Source organism: Scomber scombrus, chromosome 10, assembly GCF_963691925.1.
Source record: "Scomber scombrus chromosome 10, fScoSco1.1, whole genome shotgun sequence".
NCBI classification, from domain to species: Eukaryota; Metazoa; Chordata; class Actinopteri; order Scombriformes; family Scombridae; genus Scomber; species Scomber scombrus.
This window is the reverse complement of record NC_084979.1, coordinates 13,689,611-13,712,128: the sequence shown is the minus strand read 5'-3', so window position 1 is coordinate 13,712,128 and position 22,518 is coordinate 13,689,611. Positions and strand designations below refer to the sequence as shown.

The following is a 22,518-nucleotide window of genomic DNA, read 5'->3' as shown; positions in this document are numbered from 1 at the left end:
ATACATGCAAACACAGTTTAACAAATCAGACAGGGTTTTATTTTTATTGTTTTAATGTACTTTTTTCCTTACTTCGCTTTAATAAACTATAATTGGTCTTTAGGAGCATAGAAATCCTCAAAAGACTAATTGATCAATAAAATACTCTTTAAAATTCCCTATATTATATCCACATTTAATTTTAACTTAATGACTTTAAAATTAGTCCCTATATACTAAATTTTGAACTACATACATACATTAATGTTTCAGAGAGCAGAAAGAATGTTTTCTTTAAGTTTGACACTATTCGTATATAAAGAAAATACTTTAACATTCACACTATATTATGATCTCATGTTATGTACAACAGGAGTAGGCCTACATCAGCTACAATTATTTCTATGAATTTTGATTTTGCTGAAATTAAATGATGCAACATTTGTGAATGGTAGTATTCTTTATAACCATTAAAAACCATCACCCAAATGATTTTGTGACTTCTAAAAATGAAAAATCCTTACTCAATGTTTGCTTTTTGGAAGCTAAAAGATGTATAGCCTGATCATGGAAAAATGAAAAACCTTGTGTTCCTTCACAGTGGCTGTCAGGAATGTCTTTTTATTTTGCTTTAGAAAAGATAAGCTATACCTCAAAGAACAACATTGATAAGTTTTGGAAAATATGGAAGGTCTTCTGTAATTTCCTTGAGAAAAATGATATGGAAGTAGACGGCTGGAATAAAGGTTGATCTGAGGATTTATTTATTTATTTTTAATGTATTTACTTTTTTTGACTTATTTATTTTTTGTTCATTTATTTATTTTATATATATTTTTTGTTTTTATTTTATTTTGTTTGATTTTAATTTTCACTCTTATTTTTTTTTTTTTTTTATTTACTTATTTTTAACAGTTACTTGTATTTATTTTTATCTGTGTATTTATATTTATGTGTTGCTGCTGTGGCTGGTGTGTGTCTTTGCATGTATCATGTGTTAGCATGAGAGTAGTCACAAGAGCCTCTCCTCCATTTCCTCTGTGTTGTCCTGCTGTTGTAACAGCCTACTTTCTCCTCTTCAACTCACTGTTTTTCATCTTGTAATAACAGATCCATCAAATCAGTAAAATAGGGGCTCTGGTACTTTTTATAAGCTGCCCTCCACTTTGTTGAGGACCACTTGAGCAACCACTGTGTTAATTGCCTGGTAATTGATGGGTTTGGTTTGTTACTTTGTATACATGTATTTGCAGGTGCAGGTGCCCAACTGAATGGAGCAAAATGTAGCAATATGTTGGGGTCACGTCAGGGTCACGTACTAGATATAATGTATGTATCTTTGGTCAAAATGTTGTATTGTTACTGTGTTACTGTATGTGTCTTGTGTAGTTTCAACATAACCTCTCTTTACCTGTATTTGACCCCTTCTGATGACTATTGACCCCTTCTGATGACTATTGACCCCCTCTGATGACTATAAAATACCTTTGAACAATATGTACAATATGTATTTGCGAACGGTTCAGTATCAGGTAGGACTAAAATAATGTGTGGAGTCCCTCAAGGTTCTATTCTGGGACCGTTGCTGTTCCTCATATATATTAATGATCTTCCTGCTGTATCTTCCACCTTACTTCCCATACTTTTTGCTGATGAAACCAAAAATCTTAATTCCCTTATCTCCGATGCTAACAGTGGCATGGAACACATTTCAAAATGGTTTCAATCTAATAAATGATCTCTAAATATAAAAAAAGTCTAATTTTATTACATTTGCCAATAAAAACAAGAAATACTGCAAAGATAAAAACAAAAATTATAATCAATGGAACAGAAATTTCCCAGGTTACTTCCACACATTTTTTAGGAGTACTGGTTGATGAGAGATTAAACTGGAAAGAGCACATCAACGTGGTATGTGGTAAAGTTACCAGATCGCTTGGTGTCATCAGGAAAATTCGTGACCTGGTTAATCAGAGCTGTCTACTTACTTTATATTATAGCTTGATTTATTCACACCTCATTTACTGCAACATTGTTTGGGTCAGTACATATGCCTCCAACCTCCATAGTATTTATCTAGTTCAGAAAAGATTTGTTAGAACTGCCACATTTTCAAAATGACTAGATCTTTCTGCTCCCCTTTTTCAAAAACTCCAGATAATGACAATTTTCAGATCCATATATACCAAATATGCATTTTTATCTTTAAGTAAACGTATATTCCAAATTCCATTCCTAAGCCCCCCTCCTAAACTCACAATTACATAAGTACAATACTAGACAATTGACAAGACTTCACCCTCCTCAGTATCGTACTACCTTTGGTCAATTTTCCTTAAAATACAGGGGTACAATATTCTGGAATGATCAATTTAATAGCTCCATAGTTCTCATCTTTAAACACATATAAGAGCAGTTTGGGGGCTGCTCTGATTGCTCAGGTCACTAAGTAGTACACACACACACACACACACACACACACACACACACACACACACACACACACACACACACACACACACACACACACACACACACATTTCTACACTTTTGTTTTATTTTAAATTTCTTTTTTTTCTATTTCATATTTACTTGTTTTTAATTTAACTTGTGAATTTTAATATAGGTAGAGGCCCTGTATAAGCCCTTTTGGGTTTCTTGCCGCTACCTTGCACCTTTCTTTTGTTGTTATTTCTTTATCTTTCTCTTTTTGTCTTATTATTGTGCAAAATAAAAAATGTCAAACTTCAAACTTCAAACGTCAACACATACAGGTCAAATTATGACACAGTGTGTGTCAGATTTGACTCATATTGTAAATTACTTTGATGCCTGTCAGTGTATCCATCCATCCATGAGTGACTTTTAACAACATGATAAATAAACCAGTCTTTGATCACCCTGCTCCAAAGCGTGTATATTGTGGGAACTGTCCAAATACAGTGGGGTGACCCCTGTTTCAACCTCAACAAAGAGCACAGATGTCCCGTGCAGTGGCATAAACAGTGTGGGAAACTCGGCGAGATGAAAGGCGGTGATAGCTGCTGAGTCCTGTACCTGTGGGCGGAGTGTGTGCACCTGCGGACTCACTCAATGCACTGTCTTGCTTATCTCAGATTGCAGCTCTTTGCCCCAGCAGGACGCACAGCCATGGACGCAGAGGAGAAATCCCCCTCCGACCAGGGAGTGCAGCTCCTGGACATCAGCTCCAACTCGCCCCCGTCCGAGTCCAAAACCGCAGAGGAGAAACCGCCGTACTCCTACGTGGCTCTCATCGCCATGGCCATAAATGAGAGCTTCGATAAGAGACAGACTGTGAGCGGAATATATCAGTACATCGTCTCCAAGTTCCCTTATTATGAGAAGAATAAGAAAGGCTGGCAAAACAGCATCAGACACAACCTCTCTCTAAACGAGTGTTTCGTCAAGGTGCCCAGGGAGAGCGGAGGGGACAGGAAGGGCAACTACTGGATGCTGGACCCGGCTTTTGAGGATATGTTTGAGAAGGGGAACTACCGGCGGCGGAGGAGAGTGAGGAGACCCTACGGACCCCCCAGCGTGCCTTATCTGTCCGGGAACCCCGTGGAATATCCCGAACCGCTCTACCTGCAGCCTTATGTGGGCAGCTCCTGGAGTCTGTGTCAGCCCGGCTCATCCCAGCCGACCAGTTACCGAGCAGCCCAGGTGATCACCCGCAGCGTCTCTCCGAGCTCCTACTGCCCGCCGCCTCACCTCCATCACCATTCCTACGGCGCTTACCACCGCCACCAGCAGCCCGTGCTGGTTCCCCACAACGGATGTCCGTACGGCGGAGTGACCCAGCCGATGAGCCCGGACGCAGGCACTGTTTCCGTGGCGTGCAACTACCAGCAGTTCACCTCCTATGCGAGGCAAGCGGAGCTGCCGTTCAGTCAGTCTTTTGGCCTGTAAAGTGAACCACTGACAGCCAATTCACAGACTGAGTTATGTTTCACCATTTCAGTTCGGTTGTCATTCGTTTGTCAGTCAAATTGATTGATTAATTGATTGGAAGTCTGATCAGGTGTAGACTTTTGATTGTTTGTTAATTAGGCTAAGCCAAGATGTTGTTTGATAGGCAGAAGTTTAAAGAATTAATTTTATAATTGCTTCAGAAATGTCACCGATCAACTGTGAAAATGCAGGAACACGAATTAGGTGTGAGAGTTATATTATCCATCTTTTGTTGGAAAATTATTTTGTAACTAAACGAATTTATGTTGGTTATTTTTACTTAATTTTTTTTTTGTTTAAAAAATGATGTTCTTATATTTGTATTATTTATTTCCTTTCTTTGGTTTTTATCATCTGAGCTGCTATGCAACAGTTGGTGACACTGAGAGAAATTACCAGTTTTCTTATTCTATTATGAATGTTTACTTGATGTAAAATACATCACGTTTGTTAAAATAAAATGTTATTTTTGCATTAAACACTTTGATTGATTTCCTTTAGGCCTACTATTGCATAGACAATCTGAATACATGTTGAATTAATTAGAGACCTTCCTTCACACCTCACATCTGCATCATAATATGACTACAAATATTACAGCAGCATAAATATTAGTTATGACACCATGTTATAATAATGATGATAATAATAATAAATATCATTATTGTTATTGTTATTATTAGTAGCAGTAGTAGCCTAGTAGTAGTAGTAGTATTACATTTTGTTGTTGTAGTAGTAGGCCTTGTAGTAAGGATAGTAAACAAAGGCTATAACTACTTCTGCTTCAGCCTGTGTGGCTTTCCTAATTAGAGATATTGTGTGAGCTTCAAAAATTAATTGTCCTATTGGTTAATTGCCTTTTAGTTTCTTCCAAAGTCTCCCAACCCTGAATAGACTGATAACGTCAATCACTTGTTTTAGTAATGATATCTGATATCTGACTCATTAATGCACTGTTTTAAAAGTCTGTGGTAAAGAGTTTGTTTATCTGCAATGGACGTAAATCTTAGTATCAGGTTAGACGCATGGTCATTGGCTGCCTACATCCGCTGTTAACCAATCATAGGTTTGAACGATTGGAGGGAAAAGGAGACAGAAAGTCCACATTCCAACACACTTCATACTTCTTGTCTGCTACACAGCGCGTACTTGCAACAGATTCATCAAACTTAACTTTGATATCAATCTTAATAAAGTCCATCTCCTAAAACACTTACAATGTGGCCAAAACTTTCAAGTCTAAGCAACAGTTTGCACATTAGCAGCTTCAGTAACTGGGGCAGTGGACTTCTGAGGGTAAATAAATCATATTGGGACGCGTCCAGGCAGCTACGCACTTCCGTTTCCGGTACATGGGCGTGAACAAAAGGGGATCGCTTGCCGCGTGCCCCCTCGCGCCACGCTCCGTGTTATATTAAAAACACTACATTTATCCTTTGTTGTTTGCTAGTTTGCTGCTAGTTTCAGCGGTAATGCAGTCTTTCAGCCATCTTCTGTTGGAGTATCCGGAGATAATGTACACCGGGGTCGGCGCTACGGCGTTTGTGGCTGGCGGAGCGCTGATCTACAGGATCGCTACCAGGTGAGTTCAAGGCTTTGTGGCATGTTTGTAGCGTGATTTGCGTTTAGGTTATTGCGAGTCAGCATGCTGGGTTCAGAATGTGCATGGCTGATTAAAAAATGTGACGTTCAACGTATAAATCCAACATATAAAACATAATCCTACAAGTGTGTCTTTTCCCGAAGAGTGGTCCAGCTGTCAACGCTAGCTAGCGCTAACTTTGCTAGCTGTTGTGCTAACTAACTCGGTGCAAGGCAGTTTAGTGAATAATTGACATTTTACACAATTTGAATGCATAGAAATGATGGGTTTGATGACATAAGAACTATTGTGTCCTTTGGACGAAGTGTCACCATGTTGAAAATGTTTTTATCGTTATTGTTAATCTGTGCATTACCAAACGAACAACTGGGCTTCCCACACAGGACATGCTTTCACCGTGTGTTTCATTTATTTTTCTGTATATAACAACAAGAGCCCCATTTATGTTGAACTGATATCGAGACACCATTTGGAGCCACCCAAGGACTCAGGTGGTCATGTAATCCCACTTTGGGAAGTGTTTGGACCTCCGAAATGTGTCTGATCAGTGTCATGTTATGTCTTATTTGCAGAAAGAAGCCGATCAATGCCAATGTGAACTGCTGGTTCTGTAATCAGGATAGTGTGGTACCTTATGGAAACAGGAACTGCTGGGACTGTCCCAACTGTGACCAGTACAATGGCTTCCAGGAGGTAAGCTTGATAAGTGTATAACACCTGTTGACCATGGTATGTCAAAAAGCTATAGTGAAGCTATATCTATATTTATTTGTTTCTTTTTTTAAATCAGAATGGGGATTACAACAAACCCATCCCTGCTCAGTATATGGAGGATCTGAACCATGGAGTGTGTGGCAGCCTACCTTCACCTGTGTCATCTAACACACTGCAGTGGGTCAGCTCTCAGATGTTGCTGTGCAAGAAGTGCAATAGGAACCAGCCTGCAAAGATCAAGCAGTTGGCCTCATTTATCCCAAGGGATGATGTATGTTTGCTTTTTTCCATTCACTATGACACTATTTATTGTTACCATGTCTGAAGTCTGTAAACACCAAATTTATAACAGTTTGTTTTTTGTGTAGGAAAATTATGATGAGGAAATTGAGGCCTACAAGCACCACCTGGAGCAGACTTATAAATTATGCCCACCATGTCAGGCAGCAGTGGACTACTACATCAAATACCAAAACCGCCAGCTTCGAACCGTGCTCCTAAGCCATCACCTTCGACGTACCCGAGATACTATCAAGGACTTCATAAAGGTCAGTGCAATCCAAAACACAGCACTGAATTGTTGTCGGGTTTGATGGATAATTCTACGTTCATCATCAAGCTTTGTAAAAAATTATTGAACATTGCCATTGTTCAGCTGAGTAAAGCTCTGTCTTTGAAAAAAATCCTCATTCTATTTCTGCACAGACAAGCTGCTAAGGTTGAAAATGATTGAAATGGGGGAAAAAACAGGAATATGCCACTACTGCACATTGTTACCTGTTAGTATGTTGGACTTTGACTTTGTGTGTGTAAATGAATCCACACTGAAATCGTGTTCTCTTTCATACAGAGCTCCTGCTCTGTGTCTGCTCCAGTAGGGGTCATACTGCTACGAGTCCTCGCCTTCCTCATCTGTGCTTTCCTACTTGCTACATCTTTCTGCGGGTTGACCGACCAGCATACTTCCTCTGGTGGCCCACCGATATTGAGCGGAAGGATCACTCCTCCAAAATCCCACAATGAGTCCACATCCAACAGCAAAGTCAATGGAAGTGTGAATGTCTGGCAGGATCTGCTTGAGCTACTCCCCGATATGGCCATAGAAAATTCCAAGCTGGTCTGGCAGTATGGAAAGGAGAACCAGATGGCTGTTGTCTCTCTTGGCCTGTTGACTTGTCTGTCGTCTATCTTCATGGCAGGACCTGCGAGGTAAGAATTCACCCTCCATTTTCCTTTGGTATGGTAATCCCAGACTTGGGCTTTAAGCATAAAACTGTTTAAAAATATATATTATGAAGTTCCCCCCCAACCCTTTCATATTGTTCTACAATTTCAGGTTGAGAAGAATTGATGCTGTGGCCTCGGTCCTTTGGTTCTTCATCCTGTGCTTGCACCTGGCCGACAGTTACTTGAATGGTGGCTTAAGCTGGATGGACACAGCCAAACTCAGCATTACCTCCCTCTGTTGCCTAGTCAGCTTTGCCGCTGCTGTTGCAACTCGCAAACCCGAGGGTCTACGAAGAACCAGATATCGAAGGTCAGAATCTGAGCAGTAATGTTGTTATTGTGTTCATGACATGGGGTTGTGTAAAGGGTCCTGTTTCCATGAAATATTTTATCTTTTAGGTGTTACCAATTTGTTTTTTTTAACTTTCCTAAAAAGAACAAGGAACAAAGTTTTTTTTTTTTACTCCTAACTCCCCTCTCTTACTACTGTATGAATGACTGTGATTATGACATGTGAATGGCAAACTTAAACATAGGATTAGGTGTGTGGCCACATTTTTATAATGTAAACAAAAACACTACCATGATATGTGACTGCAGGGTAATCAAACACACCTTGCTCCTTTCATTCTGTCACATCAAAATCTTGCTATCAAGCATAAATTTGCATTGGTTTGATTCATCTGATAATCATGTGATTATTGAGAAACCTGCATTGATCTAACCTTATACTTTATTAACCATAACAAATATCTAATGGACTGACCATCAGAGTTAAAACAAATGCAACAGAAAATTTAAAACCATACTGCAGGATTATAACATTGAATATTTAACTAGTATTAAACTAAACTGTAGTCTACTCTGTATTAGAATGTTTTGAATGTACTCATTTATTTATTTATTTACTCTTGCTTTTCATTGGAAATCATTTACTAACTAAAGCTTGTTGCATGAAATACTAACTTGTAAAGACACTGCAGCAGCGACTGAAGATGTGTGTATGAATCTCCTGAGGGAGTCAACATCAGTGCTGAAGCACCGATCAAGTTCTCATGGCAGAGCTGGTTTCCATGTTTGATATGTGGACAGTTTGTAGAGAAGTGGCTGCGACGCATTCTTATGACAGCCTCTCTGTACAGATTCTGCATATTTTAATTAATAATTGTTACTAACGTTTTTTCTGTTTTTTTTGAAGAAATGTTAAAACGCGATATTTTGCGGCCACAAGTTCATCAATATTTCCTCCCCTAATTCCGTCATTACTTCCAAGGGCTTTCCTGTTGGCTGCTCTTCTCCCGTCCTCGTTTACATGATCTAGTGCATACGATATCTAGTTGGTTACGCTTTCCTACTTGGCCTTCATCGTAAGCCAATACACCTGCAAAACATTTTGTATTTCATAGTGTTAGTGTTTGTGTGATGATGATTTTTTTTTTTAACTTTATCCTGTGCTAATAGCTGATGCTTAAAATGGTGCCTCTAGATGACTACCTGGTAGATACTTTGCCTGTCTTGGCATTTGATTGAGGTAATCATGTCTTAGTATTGGTTTTCTGACCTTGTTTTGTCTTTGTATCAGTGCTGAAATGTGCCAACATTATAAAGTGTTCAACTCAGCAACTGAATAGGGTAATTTGCAAGAAACGTTTTGAGTGGAATGCAGAACTGTAAGCAAGTGCTCCACCAAATGAAATAATTAAATTTGAATGACACAATGTGTCATCATGTAAGTTTTACATTAAAGGTTACCCTCTTGTGACATAAGTCACTACAAACTCAGCAGTATTAGAAACACTGGACTTGCACAGTTCACACTTGGTCACACAGGGTAGATTTTTATGTTTTTATTCCCATCCTCAGATTTTATTGTTTTAAGTGAAATGTGGACGCCGTTTTTTTATTTTCCAAAACAATAAAACTTCACACCAGTTTAAAAAATGTAAATGCTGCATTATCAGTTGAAGCTAGAAAATTTAAAATTCATTCTACTACTGCTTTCTAGTAGTTAACTGCTATACAATAATACTAAACTTTCCTTTTATTAACGTTCTAACACGTTGATGGATTAAACACACTGATGGACATACTAGTTGCATGCACTAATATTTCACCTTTTCTTTGGTACAGTGTTAACATTTGATTTTAATTTTAATACAGATTTTTCAGTAGGAGAACTATTCAACAGTAATTTGTACTATAAACCAAAAGTATTGAAATAATAGCTGTAGACTGTATTTGGTTGGTAGTGTACTGTAACTATAAGGTTCAGATTGCATGTTGCGTAGATTTGGAGTTATGTTCTCAAACCAGAACTTTAAACAATGAAATTCAGCTGCCCGATGGAAGACGTTTAAGATGCCGTTTGTAAAGTTTACGAGGAAATTGACTCTATATAAACTTAACTACTCGTGCAAAGTAATTTCCATGTGTTGGAGCTGAGATTTGACTGAATAAAAGCAAAGATGACTGCTATGTAGTGCTGTAGCATGATAAAACAGTGTAATGACGATGAGTCACTTCCTTTTTTAACCTTTCACAAACTGCATCATATGACAAGCTGCATCTTAAACTCTTGACATGATGATATTTTAGCTATATTTTATTTGTCTATTTAAGGTATAGAGCTACTATAATTAGTCAACCACAATAAAATGAATTGAAAACTGCCAAATGTGCTTTTTCTAGTTTCTCCAAATAACCAAATGAGACGTGAGACAATGTCACTTTGGGCTCTGGCAAGTTATGATGGCCTTTTTTGGACTCCTTTTGACATCTCATATACTGTCGATTGAGTAAACAATTAGCAGATTAATCAGTAATGACAATAACTGTTGCAGCTATAGTATGGTACAACTCTTTGCCAGTTTTCCATGCTGTACAAAAGGTTTTTTGGTCACTTTAGACCCACCCAGTATGTGTTTGTTGAGCTTTATCTAGATTCTGTCTGACTTGAATATGTGGCTCTATCTGTGCGTTTTCTGATAGTTCTTGCATCTACCTTTTTATAAGCTGTATGACTGTTAACCTTAATTTGTGTCAAGCATTTTACTCTAGAAGCACTACATACAAATGTATATTGTTGAGGTTGAAGCTGCCAGATACAGCCACAGCATTATTAGTGCTAAACATATTTTGTGTTGAATCAAGTCATAGCTATAGAACTACCTTTTTACTAATGTAGTGAATGGGGTTTGTTTTTTTTATAGCACTGTTACTATTATATGGTATGTAGCAAACACGTCATACCTGTGCCATACACAAGTGTCCTGTCATACTTAATGTTTTGTGTGTTGCAGAAACACCAAAAGACCCAGTACTTTAACAAACAAAGGGTTATTCTTCCAAATCTTGATACTTTTTACACATTTAAGCAATAATTTGTAGCTATAGTATAAATAAGCTAATCAAATACATCTCAAAGTGATCACTTTCTATGTATTCTATAGAATACATAGAAATGGAGCTCCGTCCATGTTGAAATGTTTGCTGCAACATACCCAGTCAAATTGTGTTTGGGGTATTTAGATCCTTGAAAGTGGGTGTCATGCTTTTAATGTCAAGCTCCTATTTGAAGGATCACTTGCTGTACATGCAATGTAATAAACAAGTGATAAAAAAGGATATGCCTTGTTGTTTGTTTGGTTTTTTTCCCTCCACACAAAGACACTGTCTTGTCCACTTGTGTGTTTCTGTCCCATTTTTCTAATGGTGCCATAGTTACAAACAGCACCAGTCAAAAGTTTGGATATACTTTTCCATTCATTTGATTGAAAAGGGTGTCCAAACTATTGACTGGCGCTGTGCATGGAATTGGACTTGAAAGAAAAATGCCAGTGTAATGACTACCAAGATTGCAAAAAATGTTGTTTTTTTGTGTGTGTAAAGATGAAGGTTGACTGCTGCTGAATAGGAACTACTTTGAATCCATAGCACATCGGGCCGCTGACTGTGTTGTGGAAGTGTGACTGAACTAAGCTGAACTGCTGGGCAGCCTTTCTCTCGGAGCTTTTGTTCAGTTGGCACTTTGAGCTGCTGCGTGTTGTCCGACAGCTGCAGCAGCATGTCAGTGGTGCCATAAATACACTGCTTACGTTATGTGGATGTCAGAGCAGTATGTTACGATGATTATGCACTGATTGACTGCCGAGGCTGCCCTGCTTGTACAGTTATTAAATTCAGTGTTTAATGTTGAGAATGTTAGATGTTGACATGTAGAATAGATGTGTTACTTCTGCAGACAAAAATGGTAAATGGAGAAGTCAGTGGCCCTTACAGCACTATTTATGGTGTTCCTTCCAGAGCCCATGTCCAACAGTGTACTTCTGCATACTTTCTTTAGTATTAAAAGCTTTGATAGTTTTTGATTTCAGTTGGTAGACATTATGATGCTCTTGTTTTGCAGATACCTTCCTGGCAGCCTCGCAGTCCCACCCTTCAGCAGCCAATCTCCTCCATTCTCCCCTGACATGGCAGAGTCCTTCATCCCCACTCCGCCCCCTAACATCTCCAAGCTCATCAACCGCCAAAAGAGTCCACGAGAGCGCAAGGTCTCCCCCTCCTCTCTGCTCGAGCGTCTCAGCAAAGCCCTCTGCCTTGGCACCGTCTCCTCCTTCTCCACTACAGGTAACATTAAAATTACTTTTATTTTGATTTTATGGACAAAAACAAGGTATCCGATTGTGCTCAATCTTACCTTGGCTTTTGGCATAATCAGAGGATGGCTTTGATTAGATTAAGAGCCAAGTAATTTGCTTCTCGGCTCCATTACTTAAAACATTAGCTGAAGATCTATTTTTCAAGTGGCTGGTCACCACCCACAAAGCAAAGGGGGCAAATGTATTTGGCCCACTTGTGTCTACAGTTCTTGCCTGGAAATATGACTAAGTAGACAGTCAAATGGCCTTATTCAACCTAAAGCTGCATTTATCACCTTTACCACTAGGTGGCTGAAAACATCAAAACAAGCTAACAGATAGACCACCACCACATATTTAATTGCATTTACATGCACTTGAGTAATCTGATTGCAGTGGGATTCCTTCAGTTTGTGTATTTCTTAAATGCAATATAAATGAGAAAGCCGTTTTCTGTAATCTGGGTACAGGATTATAGAAACATATTTTCCTGGGGAGATATCTCCAGAGAACTTTCTCTGCCATGTAAATGGGTAACCAGGTTTCTAATCAACTTTTACAAATACACATGTGCATAACAGACTACAGAGAGGGAAAAGCACAGTGGAGCAGTTGGAAGAAAGGAAGAAGATCATTACACAGAGTGGTCTCTCCTTGTATTATATAAAATAGTAGTCTGCCTTTCCTCTCCTCTCACTGCACTGTTGGTCTGCTCTGACATACATGAATTAAAAACAAAAGTTAGAAAGCAGCATATACTATATTAGTTAAAGTCATTAAACCATAGTTCCAAAATGAGCTGCTGCATGTGAACATGGATTTATAGAAACCAGGTTACTACGGTGCATGTAAACATGTTGCCAGATTATCTATGTAACCTGCATGTAAGTGCATTGATAAACTGTGGTCTGAACTGTAGGCACAAAGTTGTACACTTTTGTGACTTTTTGTGTTGGCCAGAATCACAGCTGCTGGGTTGACTATGTTCACCAGCCACTTAACCAACTGTATGCAAACAGAATTTATCAGCACATTTTATTCATGGAAATGGGATACAACAGGTCAACTCTACAGTGGGTTGTAAAGCCCAAATACATTTTTTTTTAAAGGCATCTGAAATTTTCTTTGATATTAGCACTATGAGCAACCTGTTTTGCATTAATATGAAAAACACGGATTTAATGTAGAGAACAGAAAGCCCCAGTTCATAGTGATGATGAATGGTGTCATTGTATATGTGTTCATCTTATTTTCAGACTCTGGTTACCTGTTTAGCGGAAGCAGACCAGCCTCCCCGTCATCAGGTATCAAAACACCCTTTTTTGACGTTGTGTTCTCCACTCAGTCCTGTATTATGAATAATCCTTAACAATTTCAAAGTACTGGATTTTCCCTTGATTCATTTCTCACTGCTTTTTGGCACAGACTACTTTTCACTGAAGTCAGTGAGCCGCCCTTCATCCCCAGGCCCATCTCCACCTCCCTCAGTATCTGGTTCGGCTAGTGCTAGTTCCAGTTCCAGTTCGGCCAGACAACGCCGCCCTCTGATCAGTCCTGCTCGACTCAACATCAGTGGCCGGAAACTCAGACTTTTCTCAACTGAGACTGAAGCTACGATCATGTCCCCACCCATGTCGCCATGTTTTCACATCTCCTCCTCACATGTTGCTCAAACCCCCTCCGTTTACAGTGGCTATTCACCTTCGATATCACCTTTCCAGATCCAACAAGGTAAGTAAAGTAGAGGTTAAATGGTTCTAAGTAAAAAGGGGGGGTTATAGTGACATTCATTGGTGTCTGTCATTTGTGATACTACCACTAGCATTAGGTAAAGTAAAGCATTTTTAATTTCTACAAATCGTGACTTTTAAATTATTACACAATGGCTGTCTATAAATCCCAAATTCAGTTATTATTTCCAATGATCACAAAGTTCAAACAATAAGTGAAAAAGCAATATTTCTATTTATATTTAAGGGACTGTACAATTATTACTGGGTGGGGTTGAGTTTGGAAGGTATTGGTATTGTAATTTTTCTCTGCTGAAGGAAGGGATTTATTATATTAAGAAGTAGATTAAATGGGTGCATTGAAAAGATCTTCATGTATGCCATAGCTCATAACGGTTCTTTACATGTACAGGATCCATCCAGTCTTTCCCCATAACAATCAAACAAGTGGTTAAGAGATTTTTTTTCACTAACCAACAGTCACTCCTTTTATTCTGCATCATAACAAAGAGTGCCGTATAAAGTTAAAGTACATTACATTATGATGCTTGTTCAGTATCACATGCTGCCATTTGTTCTTCTTAACCGTTGAAATGAATCATGTCGACTGTGGCTTTTTAGTTTTTAATATGATCAGCATGTTTCCTTCAATCTACATACTGATTCTAACAAGCATCATTCATTTCACTGTCAAAAGGAGGGTCCAATTAACGTATAGACTGGGGAAGGTCATGCGGATTTGTTTGTTTGTTTGTTTTTTATTCAGCCCCATCTCCATCACAATCATTTTCATACTGTCCCAAGTAACTTGATGTTTCAATGGTTGTATCTTTGGCTTTATGTATTGCAGATTTGAATTCCATAATAAGAGATGGTGTGAGTGAGAAGGAAAAGCAAAGCAGCTCCTCAGAGTCCTCCGCTTGCTTGGTTGGCACTACAACACAGGAGTCAGAGAAACCCCCTCATGCAAATGGTAAGTCTAGTTTAAACATAACAGGGAGGATGTTGATCTGCTTGAAGTACCTTTCGATTGTGTTTTATAAAGACATGATGTTTCTTGGCCTTTTAAAATAAAGTTGAAATGCCAGCCTAATTGGGTGAGGTGATATGGCCAAAAAGTAAGATTTGAATCTTGTTTTTTATTTCAAGCCTTGGGTTGATTCACAATTTGTATTGATTTTTGTTTGCCTGCATAATACAGCACTAACGCCTATCATTTTTAGACCGTTTACACTTGGTCATTATTGGTTATTGAATGTAGATTGATGGGCAAAAATGGCAATATTACCAACTTTAAAATTAAATTTACAACACAAAGTGTTAAAAAAAAAGTTCTGAATACCTTCCAAATATGTAATCTGTATATAGTCCACCTTGCATAGATATAATTGTCATTGGATAGTTGGTTGAACTGGCCTTAAAATCTATTGGAGGACACTGACTATGGCAACTCGGGTCCTTGGATCCAAGCGCAACACCCCCTTCAATAAATACATCAGAAACAGAAGAACAGATGCATTTTACAGTTACAAAAATCCCCCCATCAACTATAATAAGAGGAAACATGACAGAATCAGATGTGGTAAGTCCAAAATGCCTCTGTGGATTGCCTCTTTAGTTATTTTTGTTAAGGGTGTGGCAAGTGTTGGTAGTCTTACTGAGCTTCTATAACAATGTGTTGACTTCTTCTTGTCTCAAGTCTCCCTCTTTTATCTTGGGACACACTTCATTATACTTAACACTATCAGTTGAACAGTTCAAATGTGAATAACCTGGTGCAGAGCCTGTAGACATCCAAAATTCATGAAGTAGGTCTTGACGCTCTCATTACCTCAACAAATGTACCGGGATTTTGCCTTCAAATGAATTCTTAACACAGTCAGAAATTATACTCCCCATTTAAGTATCTGTATTTGTGTTACTTTTAATCTTGTGGCACAGCTATGGGCAGTGGCAGGTACGACAACTGCTTTACTCATTATGGCCATGTTCACAAAATGCCTAATGCGCACACCACAACCTGTTATTTCGCTCCCACTTCTTCCCAATACAAGACAACATTTACACTTTCATGCAGTCATTTGACCAACTAAATATAATGTAACCAGTACAAAATATTGTAAGAATACATATGTATAAATGCATATTAATACTTAAAAACTTAAAATCCCTCTTCCCCAAAAGAGCATTTTTTCCCAGGCCTCAGTTGAAGCATTGAGACTTCCTTTTTTATGAACTGAAAATAGAACAAAACAATAGCACAACATTGTATATTTCAATAGGCCTCTAATATTCGGTTCCTTTTTAAGTGACTCAAAGCAGTAATCAAGTTTCTTTCATCCTTCACTAAATGACTGGAGAACTAATGCCCCCTTTTTGGTAAGGCAAGTTGTTCTTTGTGTTATGCCACAGGATTAATTCCACCTTTTGGCCTTAGATAAGTTCTTTGATGCTGCTTATTTCCAGGCAGAATCTTTTCATAGTGACTGACGTTGTGCATCAACCACTGAATGGTAGTCTTGCATGTTCTAGCAACATCACCAGTAGTCAGTTGAAAAGCGTGTAGTGAGAAAGGTTGCATTATCACTTGCACCACATTTTCAGTGTTTCAACAGCAAGTGTGTTGTGTACATTCCTCCTGACTCTTTGACAGACAAATGATGAGAACTTTCTATTTTATTCTGTTAGAACAATTAGGTTTCCTTGAGTGCCTCCATCTAAAATATTTCAAAATGAGACATCTGCACAGTTAAAATTTTCATCCGTACATATGGGCTGCATATGGGGAATGTAGTTTTAATGATGTATTAGCAATTTCTATCAAAGGTCACAAAGTCTATACCCACATAACAAAAGTTGTCATGTTTTAAGTTGGAATATAGATCTGACATGAGGTATTTCAAGAAGGGTTGAGTAAAGAACGACTGGACTTGTTGTAGATGCTTGGAACACATTTCATGTCTTGTCCTAAAGGTTTCCTTTAGTTCTGACCAGCAACACAACAACAATCAGACCAGATGTGGGACCTGCTTGACCTCTTCGTCAACACCACCTTTTTCAAATATGAGGGTTTTTACCGACGATGGCATTGCTATGGGTTAACCAGTGTTTCCCATTGTGGCTAACCTCTACATGGAGGAAGTATAGAGCAGAGCTCTGACCTCCTTAGAAGGAACAGCACCTAACCACTGGTTCAGACACGTGGATGACAAAATAAAAACCCAAGAACTGCAAGCTTTCCCAGAACATATCAGCTCAATGGAGTTGAGTATGAGAACATCAAAAGTAATAGTTTGTCGTTTAAAAAAACAGGAGCTTTGGAGTACACAGGAAACGCACACAGACCAATACTTTCTCTTAAACTCTTACTTCCTACTGGAACACGAGCTGGGCTAAGCTGAGAACCTGCCTACAAGCACCGAGACCCTGGGGAAATGTCTCAAGGAAGCCCTAAAAACTTGTGGCTACCCAAATTGGACTTCTGTAAAAACAGCAACAAGATCTGGTAAGAACACTAAAACTTCAGGCAGAGAAGAAGAAACAAATACATCAACATTGTTCATAGATGGAGAATCTGAGAGTATCTGAGTATGGTGTCTGAGTATCTTCAAAAAGCACTGCCTCCCTATTTTTTCAAACTCGGGCCAGCATCACTCTGAGGCAAGCTCATCCACCCAAGAGACCACTCACCCACATACAAGTGAAGCGACTTAGCCTAGTCCAATGCAATAAGGAAAGAACTGACCTGTTTATGGAGGAGAGAAACAACTGTTGAGTAATGCCTGGGACTCGACACCAGTTAGTCAGAACTAAAGAGCTTTTTTGGATGAGAGGTGAAACATCTTCATGAATCTCTAAGTCCAGTTGCTCCTTACTCAACCCTTTTTGATATATGACCTGGGATAATTTTAAGACACAGAGATGAGGAATCACTGTGGAGAAACTTTCCCCCCTTAGTCATTCACATGGTAGGCAAGTATTGCAGTTAGTATGCAGCACTGATTTTACCAAAAGAAAGCAGCTTTTTATTTCATTGATCACTATTTCCTTTACTCTGTTGTACCTGTTGTTCCAGTGTACAGAAGTATCTGCCAGACCACACACTTTTTTTTTAGATTCTGTAGTTTTCCCTCCCTGTCAGCCCCAGGAGAAGTAAATGTCTCATGATTAATCCATTCCTTGAAGAAATGCAGTTTTTTTTAAATGTCCTTAGAATAGTGTGTCTACGATCCTTGACAAATCACTGCCACAAGTAGCTAAAGACACTTTCTCACTCGCACAAACATCCACCACGCCATCCTGATCTGTTACTACTCCTGTTCCTTTTCCACCCTGGACAGTCCATTTGCTTGTAGTGCACTCGTCTCCCATTTCACATTTCTGATGGACTGTAGTTTCCACAGTTCCTTCCGCAATCTTTCTGGACTTCTGTAAAAGTAGTTCAGATGTGAACCTTCTCAAATTAGAGCTGAATCCACAAACTTGCAAAACTGACTTTGCAGGCATAAACTTCAAAGTTCAAAAATGTATGTTACAAAATTAAGCCTGCAAGAACCCATATCTGCAAGCTAGTAGAACAGAATTCACATTTACAAACTTGCATGCTGTTGACGCTGCGCTCAATATTCAAATCCATTAGACACCCAATACCAAAACATACAAAGTCTCATAAACTGCAGCAACACGTGTGGAAATGTCCCTGTGGTTTGGTTTATTTAAAGCTGTATAAAAAATGGATTATGCAATTCACAAAATTATGCACAGGTTAACATGGCTCTACAGCATCATTAAAGTTTTTGGGCAAGAGATACATTTTCGCCCTGTCATAAAGCGGTGACCTCACTGCTCCGCGGAGGCATTTTAGGTCCTCACACTTAACAGTTAAGTCTCTGTTATGTTTCCTCTTATGTGATTGTACTTGCTGGATGCATTAACTGTACTTTTGTATTACATTTTTTGCAATTTAGTGTTATTTCTGACGTGTTTAGTGTATATGGTGTGGCACTTGGACATTTATGGTGGCTGGGAAGAGGAAAACATTACAAAGTGTAAAATTAGTTCATTTAATGGTTTAATTTGGATTGCAGTTGGTTTATTCAGGAGTTAAGTGTTTTATAAATGTAATATTTTATATAATATTTTATTTAATAAAAAAAATGTTTTATGATATGTTAACATGTTTTATGATATGTGAAAATGTTTTCCAAAATGTAAATTTGTCTCAAGCTTTATAAAAGTGTTTCACTTCTCACTTTGCAATGTTGTTTTGCACTTCCCAGCCACCGTAGACATTCCCTAATGGCTACTTGTACCCTTGGATCCACCATCCAATAGATCTGAAATCTGGTTCAGCTAACTATCCAATGACGGTTGTGCCCCTATTCTAGGTTTATTATACTGTATGTATTTGCCCTGTCTTTGTTTTGACGCTGATGAAAACACAGTAGTGTCAAAATGATACATATCCGTTTGCTCCAGTCCTTTTTTCTGTGTATATGGATTGGTGATGTTGGCCAATACCTGATCCACTTTTTTAAATCAGTGTCAGGGCGGACAGTATCTGATTATTCCATTCCTATTTTTTTATGTCTGTTTGAAGCATTCTGTATTTGCCCAAAATACACTGATCTCAAATTACATTGCCATTTTTTTTAGCAAATGTACCTACATTTAAGATGGCTGACCTTCTTTACTTGCTTTCTCTGTGACATCCCCAGGTTTTTACAAGCGACTTATGTGGTCGGGGATTTTATTAGCAAGCCTGAGTGCCAATCTGTTCTTCGCCTGCCTCTGTATGTACAACTGGATGTGAACTGTTGATGGATCTGCTGCTCTTCTATTGTGACTTGCACGGAGTGAGTCTGCCTCTGGTTGTCAATCCTGTAGACCTGCAGGTCAATCAGCAATGTCAGAAATCATCTCTGGCAATTACTTCTTGTTTGCTGGTGCTTAGCAAAAATGCAGATAATTGCTTTTGTGATCGGACCTCGTTAGTCTCCTGTTATGTCACTCCACCTCTTACATGAACACAGGTGCAGGAGAATTTCATTTAAAAGGCTCAGTTCTTTGCACTGATGCCTGATGGCATTTTAAAAACCATGCTGTGAAATGTGCAATAACATGTACTGTTCAGTCAATGCTGCTTCGACAGTCATGACCTCTTCCAACTGAATTACACTTCTGGTTCTCTACAATTGCCAAAAAACTGAAAAGCAGCTCATTGTAGTGATGTACAGATTTTCACTTTGTAAAGTCTTCATTTCACAGCACTGGTATTTGCCATTGTCTTTCTTTGTTTATTCAGCTGGGAAAGAGTGGGGTGTCAAGCTCTATCCCAGTGTTTTCTGATATGGTTTACATTCAATATTTGTAATGTGATGGTCATTTATAAAGTGGCACATGTCACAGACATTCACTACAGAAATAGTTCCGTCACCAGACTATTTAACTTTCTGATACCTTTTAGAGACTTCCTGTTCACAGCAGCAGGGTTAGAAATGAATGGTGGCTTGAGGGAGAATGTCCCCCAAAATTGTAAAATTGCCCTTGATATTGGCATGACGGAGGCTTTTAAATGCCCTTGTGAAAAATAAAGAGTTACGTTTTATTCCTCACTGACCTGTGAACGGATTTTTACAGGACATTCTTATAGACATTCTGTTCACAAGTTAGTTCATAAGGAGCCAAACTTTAAATGGTGAAAACCCAAAAATGTTACTTTTCATCTATAAAAAGAAATCATGTTTTTCTATTTACATGTTTTGCATATTTGCATAAGGCAGCACAGTGATCAGTACAAGTTTTTCTCCTCACTAGTTGTAAACTAATTTATTCAGGACAAGCCAATGTTTTCTAATACAATTTAGTCATTTGTAATATGATGGTCATGAATAACTCCTAACAAAGTGACCCATGTCACAATCATTCACTGCAGAAATCTCTTAACTAAACTACATTTTCTGTTATCTCCTGTAGACATCATGTTCAGTGTGTAAGGAGCAAAACAGTTATAAAGGTCAAGTATAATAACCAATGTTAGTTGCAATCTATTAAAATCATGTTTATATGAACATTATTTTGGTACTGAGGCCAGGAAGTGACATGGACATCTTTTATCTTTTTTATTTGAAAAGCATGTGTGTGTTTTATCACTCGCATGTGCACTTAATTAAAAACATTACGTCCATATCTTTTCCTGGGCCCATCTTTGCATAAGGCCGCACAGTATTCAGGTAGAGGTTTTACTTCTAGCTGAGCTGTGAACTTCAGTTTGTACAAGACATTTCATTTGTCTACGTATAAAATTGGAATGATTTTTGCACCTGTTTTTCATAACTGTATTTTCAGTTTTTTGTTTGGTTGTGTTGTATTTTGAATATGTGATTTGCACTTGTTGTATTAGAGATGAAGAGCACAGATGTTTGATTATTTTGTGTATGTTGAACAAATGATTTACAAAAGGTTGTACATTTTTGGCATGTATGTATATAAACAGGTTATAGTTCATGCCTTGCATGTAGTCAGACTTGTGGTTTTGATTTATTTCGACTGAAATTTATTGTGGTGTAAAATGACCACCTGATTTTTTTTTTTTTTTTTTTTTTTGGAGAATTTTTTTCTTGAGCAATTACTGGATTATGTGATTTTTCTTCACATATGAGACTTATGCAAATTTTATTTTGTGCTCATTTAAAGTGCATTTGTCAATTTGTTTTGAAGAGTGTATTTTGAGCTAAAGTGCTAAAAAAAAGAAAAGAAGAAAAAACTAAAAAATTAGGTTTCTGGGAAAACTAAACTTGCTACTGTAACAAAATCCAAATGACTGGGATTTATATAATGTTTAGAAACTGAGTGTAACCTTTCAACATGGTGTATACAGACTTGTGCATTTGTGCTCGTTGTGTAAAATGGCATATGTACATTTCTCCTCTGAAGGTTTAGTCATTGAAAGGTTATGAAATGTAAATGTTGTTTTTTTCAGCCATGCTGAAATTTTCTTTTCGAGAAAAAATTAATTTATTTTTCAATTTGTATTTAATGTAAATGAAAGTTTTCTCAACTTTACGTCATCATTATGTTGAATCAAAGGTCATTTTTTTCAGACTCTTTGAGAAGTGGTATGAATTAATGTCCTGTGTAATATTTCACTAATGGTTTGAGGGTTTGTAACTCCACTGTGTTTAGCAATGCAAATGTTTGTGTACAAAAGATGAAGCTGTTTGGTCTGTGTGATTGTGAGGAACAACATTGGCTTGTTTTATCTGGACACATACTTTTTTAATAAAGTATTTTTTCCTAATTTGTTTTGTGTAATGAGTTACATTTTGTAGCTGATAAGAGTATAAATATGCATAATTTCTATCATGTGTCTAATACAGATTGATGTTCTGCAACCTTTGATAAATTCGCCCCCTTCTGGCACAAGGAGCACATCAGCATCTCTCCTTCTCTCTCTCTTTTTTTTGGGTTTTGTTTTAAGTCTGAGTTTCTTTGAACATTTCAAGCTGCTGGCTGGCTTATTCAACTGAAATATTTCAACACTCAGTTTACACTGAAGCCTTGAGGGAAGTGATGTCTAAAATGTTGCCATAGCAATGAAAGACTGAATTTGACATGGTGGATGAGGGAGTAAATATAAGTGCATTACTCACCA

At 38.0% G+C, this 22,518-nt stretch overlaps 2 protein-coding genes across 2 annotated transcripts; both read left to right on the top strand.

Annotated features, from left to right (window-relative positions):
• Window positions 1-3,132: 3,132 nt before the first annotated feature.
• Window positions 3,133-3,912, top strand: foxl2l (forkhead box L2-like). Its single transcript, XM_062427538.1, has one exon. It carries the CDS (start codon window positions 3,133-3,135, stop codon window positions 3,910-3,912), a length of 780 nt encoding a protein of 259 aa, XP_062283522.1.
• A 1,418-nt stretch (window positions 3,913-5,330) lies between these two features.
• tmem201 (transmembrane protein 201) lies at window positions 5,331-22,153 on the top strand. The gene is made up of 11 exons (XM_062427810.1): window positions 5,331-5,536; window positions 6,130-6,250; window positions 6,348-6,542; window positions 6,640-6,819; window positions 7,122-7,480; window positions 7,608-7,808; window positions 11,904-12,124; window positions 13,392-13,439; window positions 13,561-13,866; window positions 14,716-14,838; window positions 19,583-22,153. The coding sequence occupies exons 1-11, from the start codon at window positions 5,427-5,429 to the stop codon at window positions 19,675-19,677; spliced, it is 1,959 nt and encodes a 652-aa protein (XP_062283794.1). The 5' UTR covers window positions 5,331-5,426; the 3' UTR covers window positions 19,678-22,153.
• The last annotated feature ends 365 nt before the right edge of the window (window positions 22,154-22,518 follow it).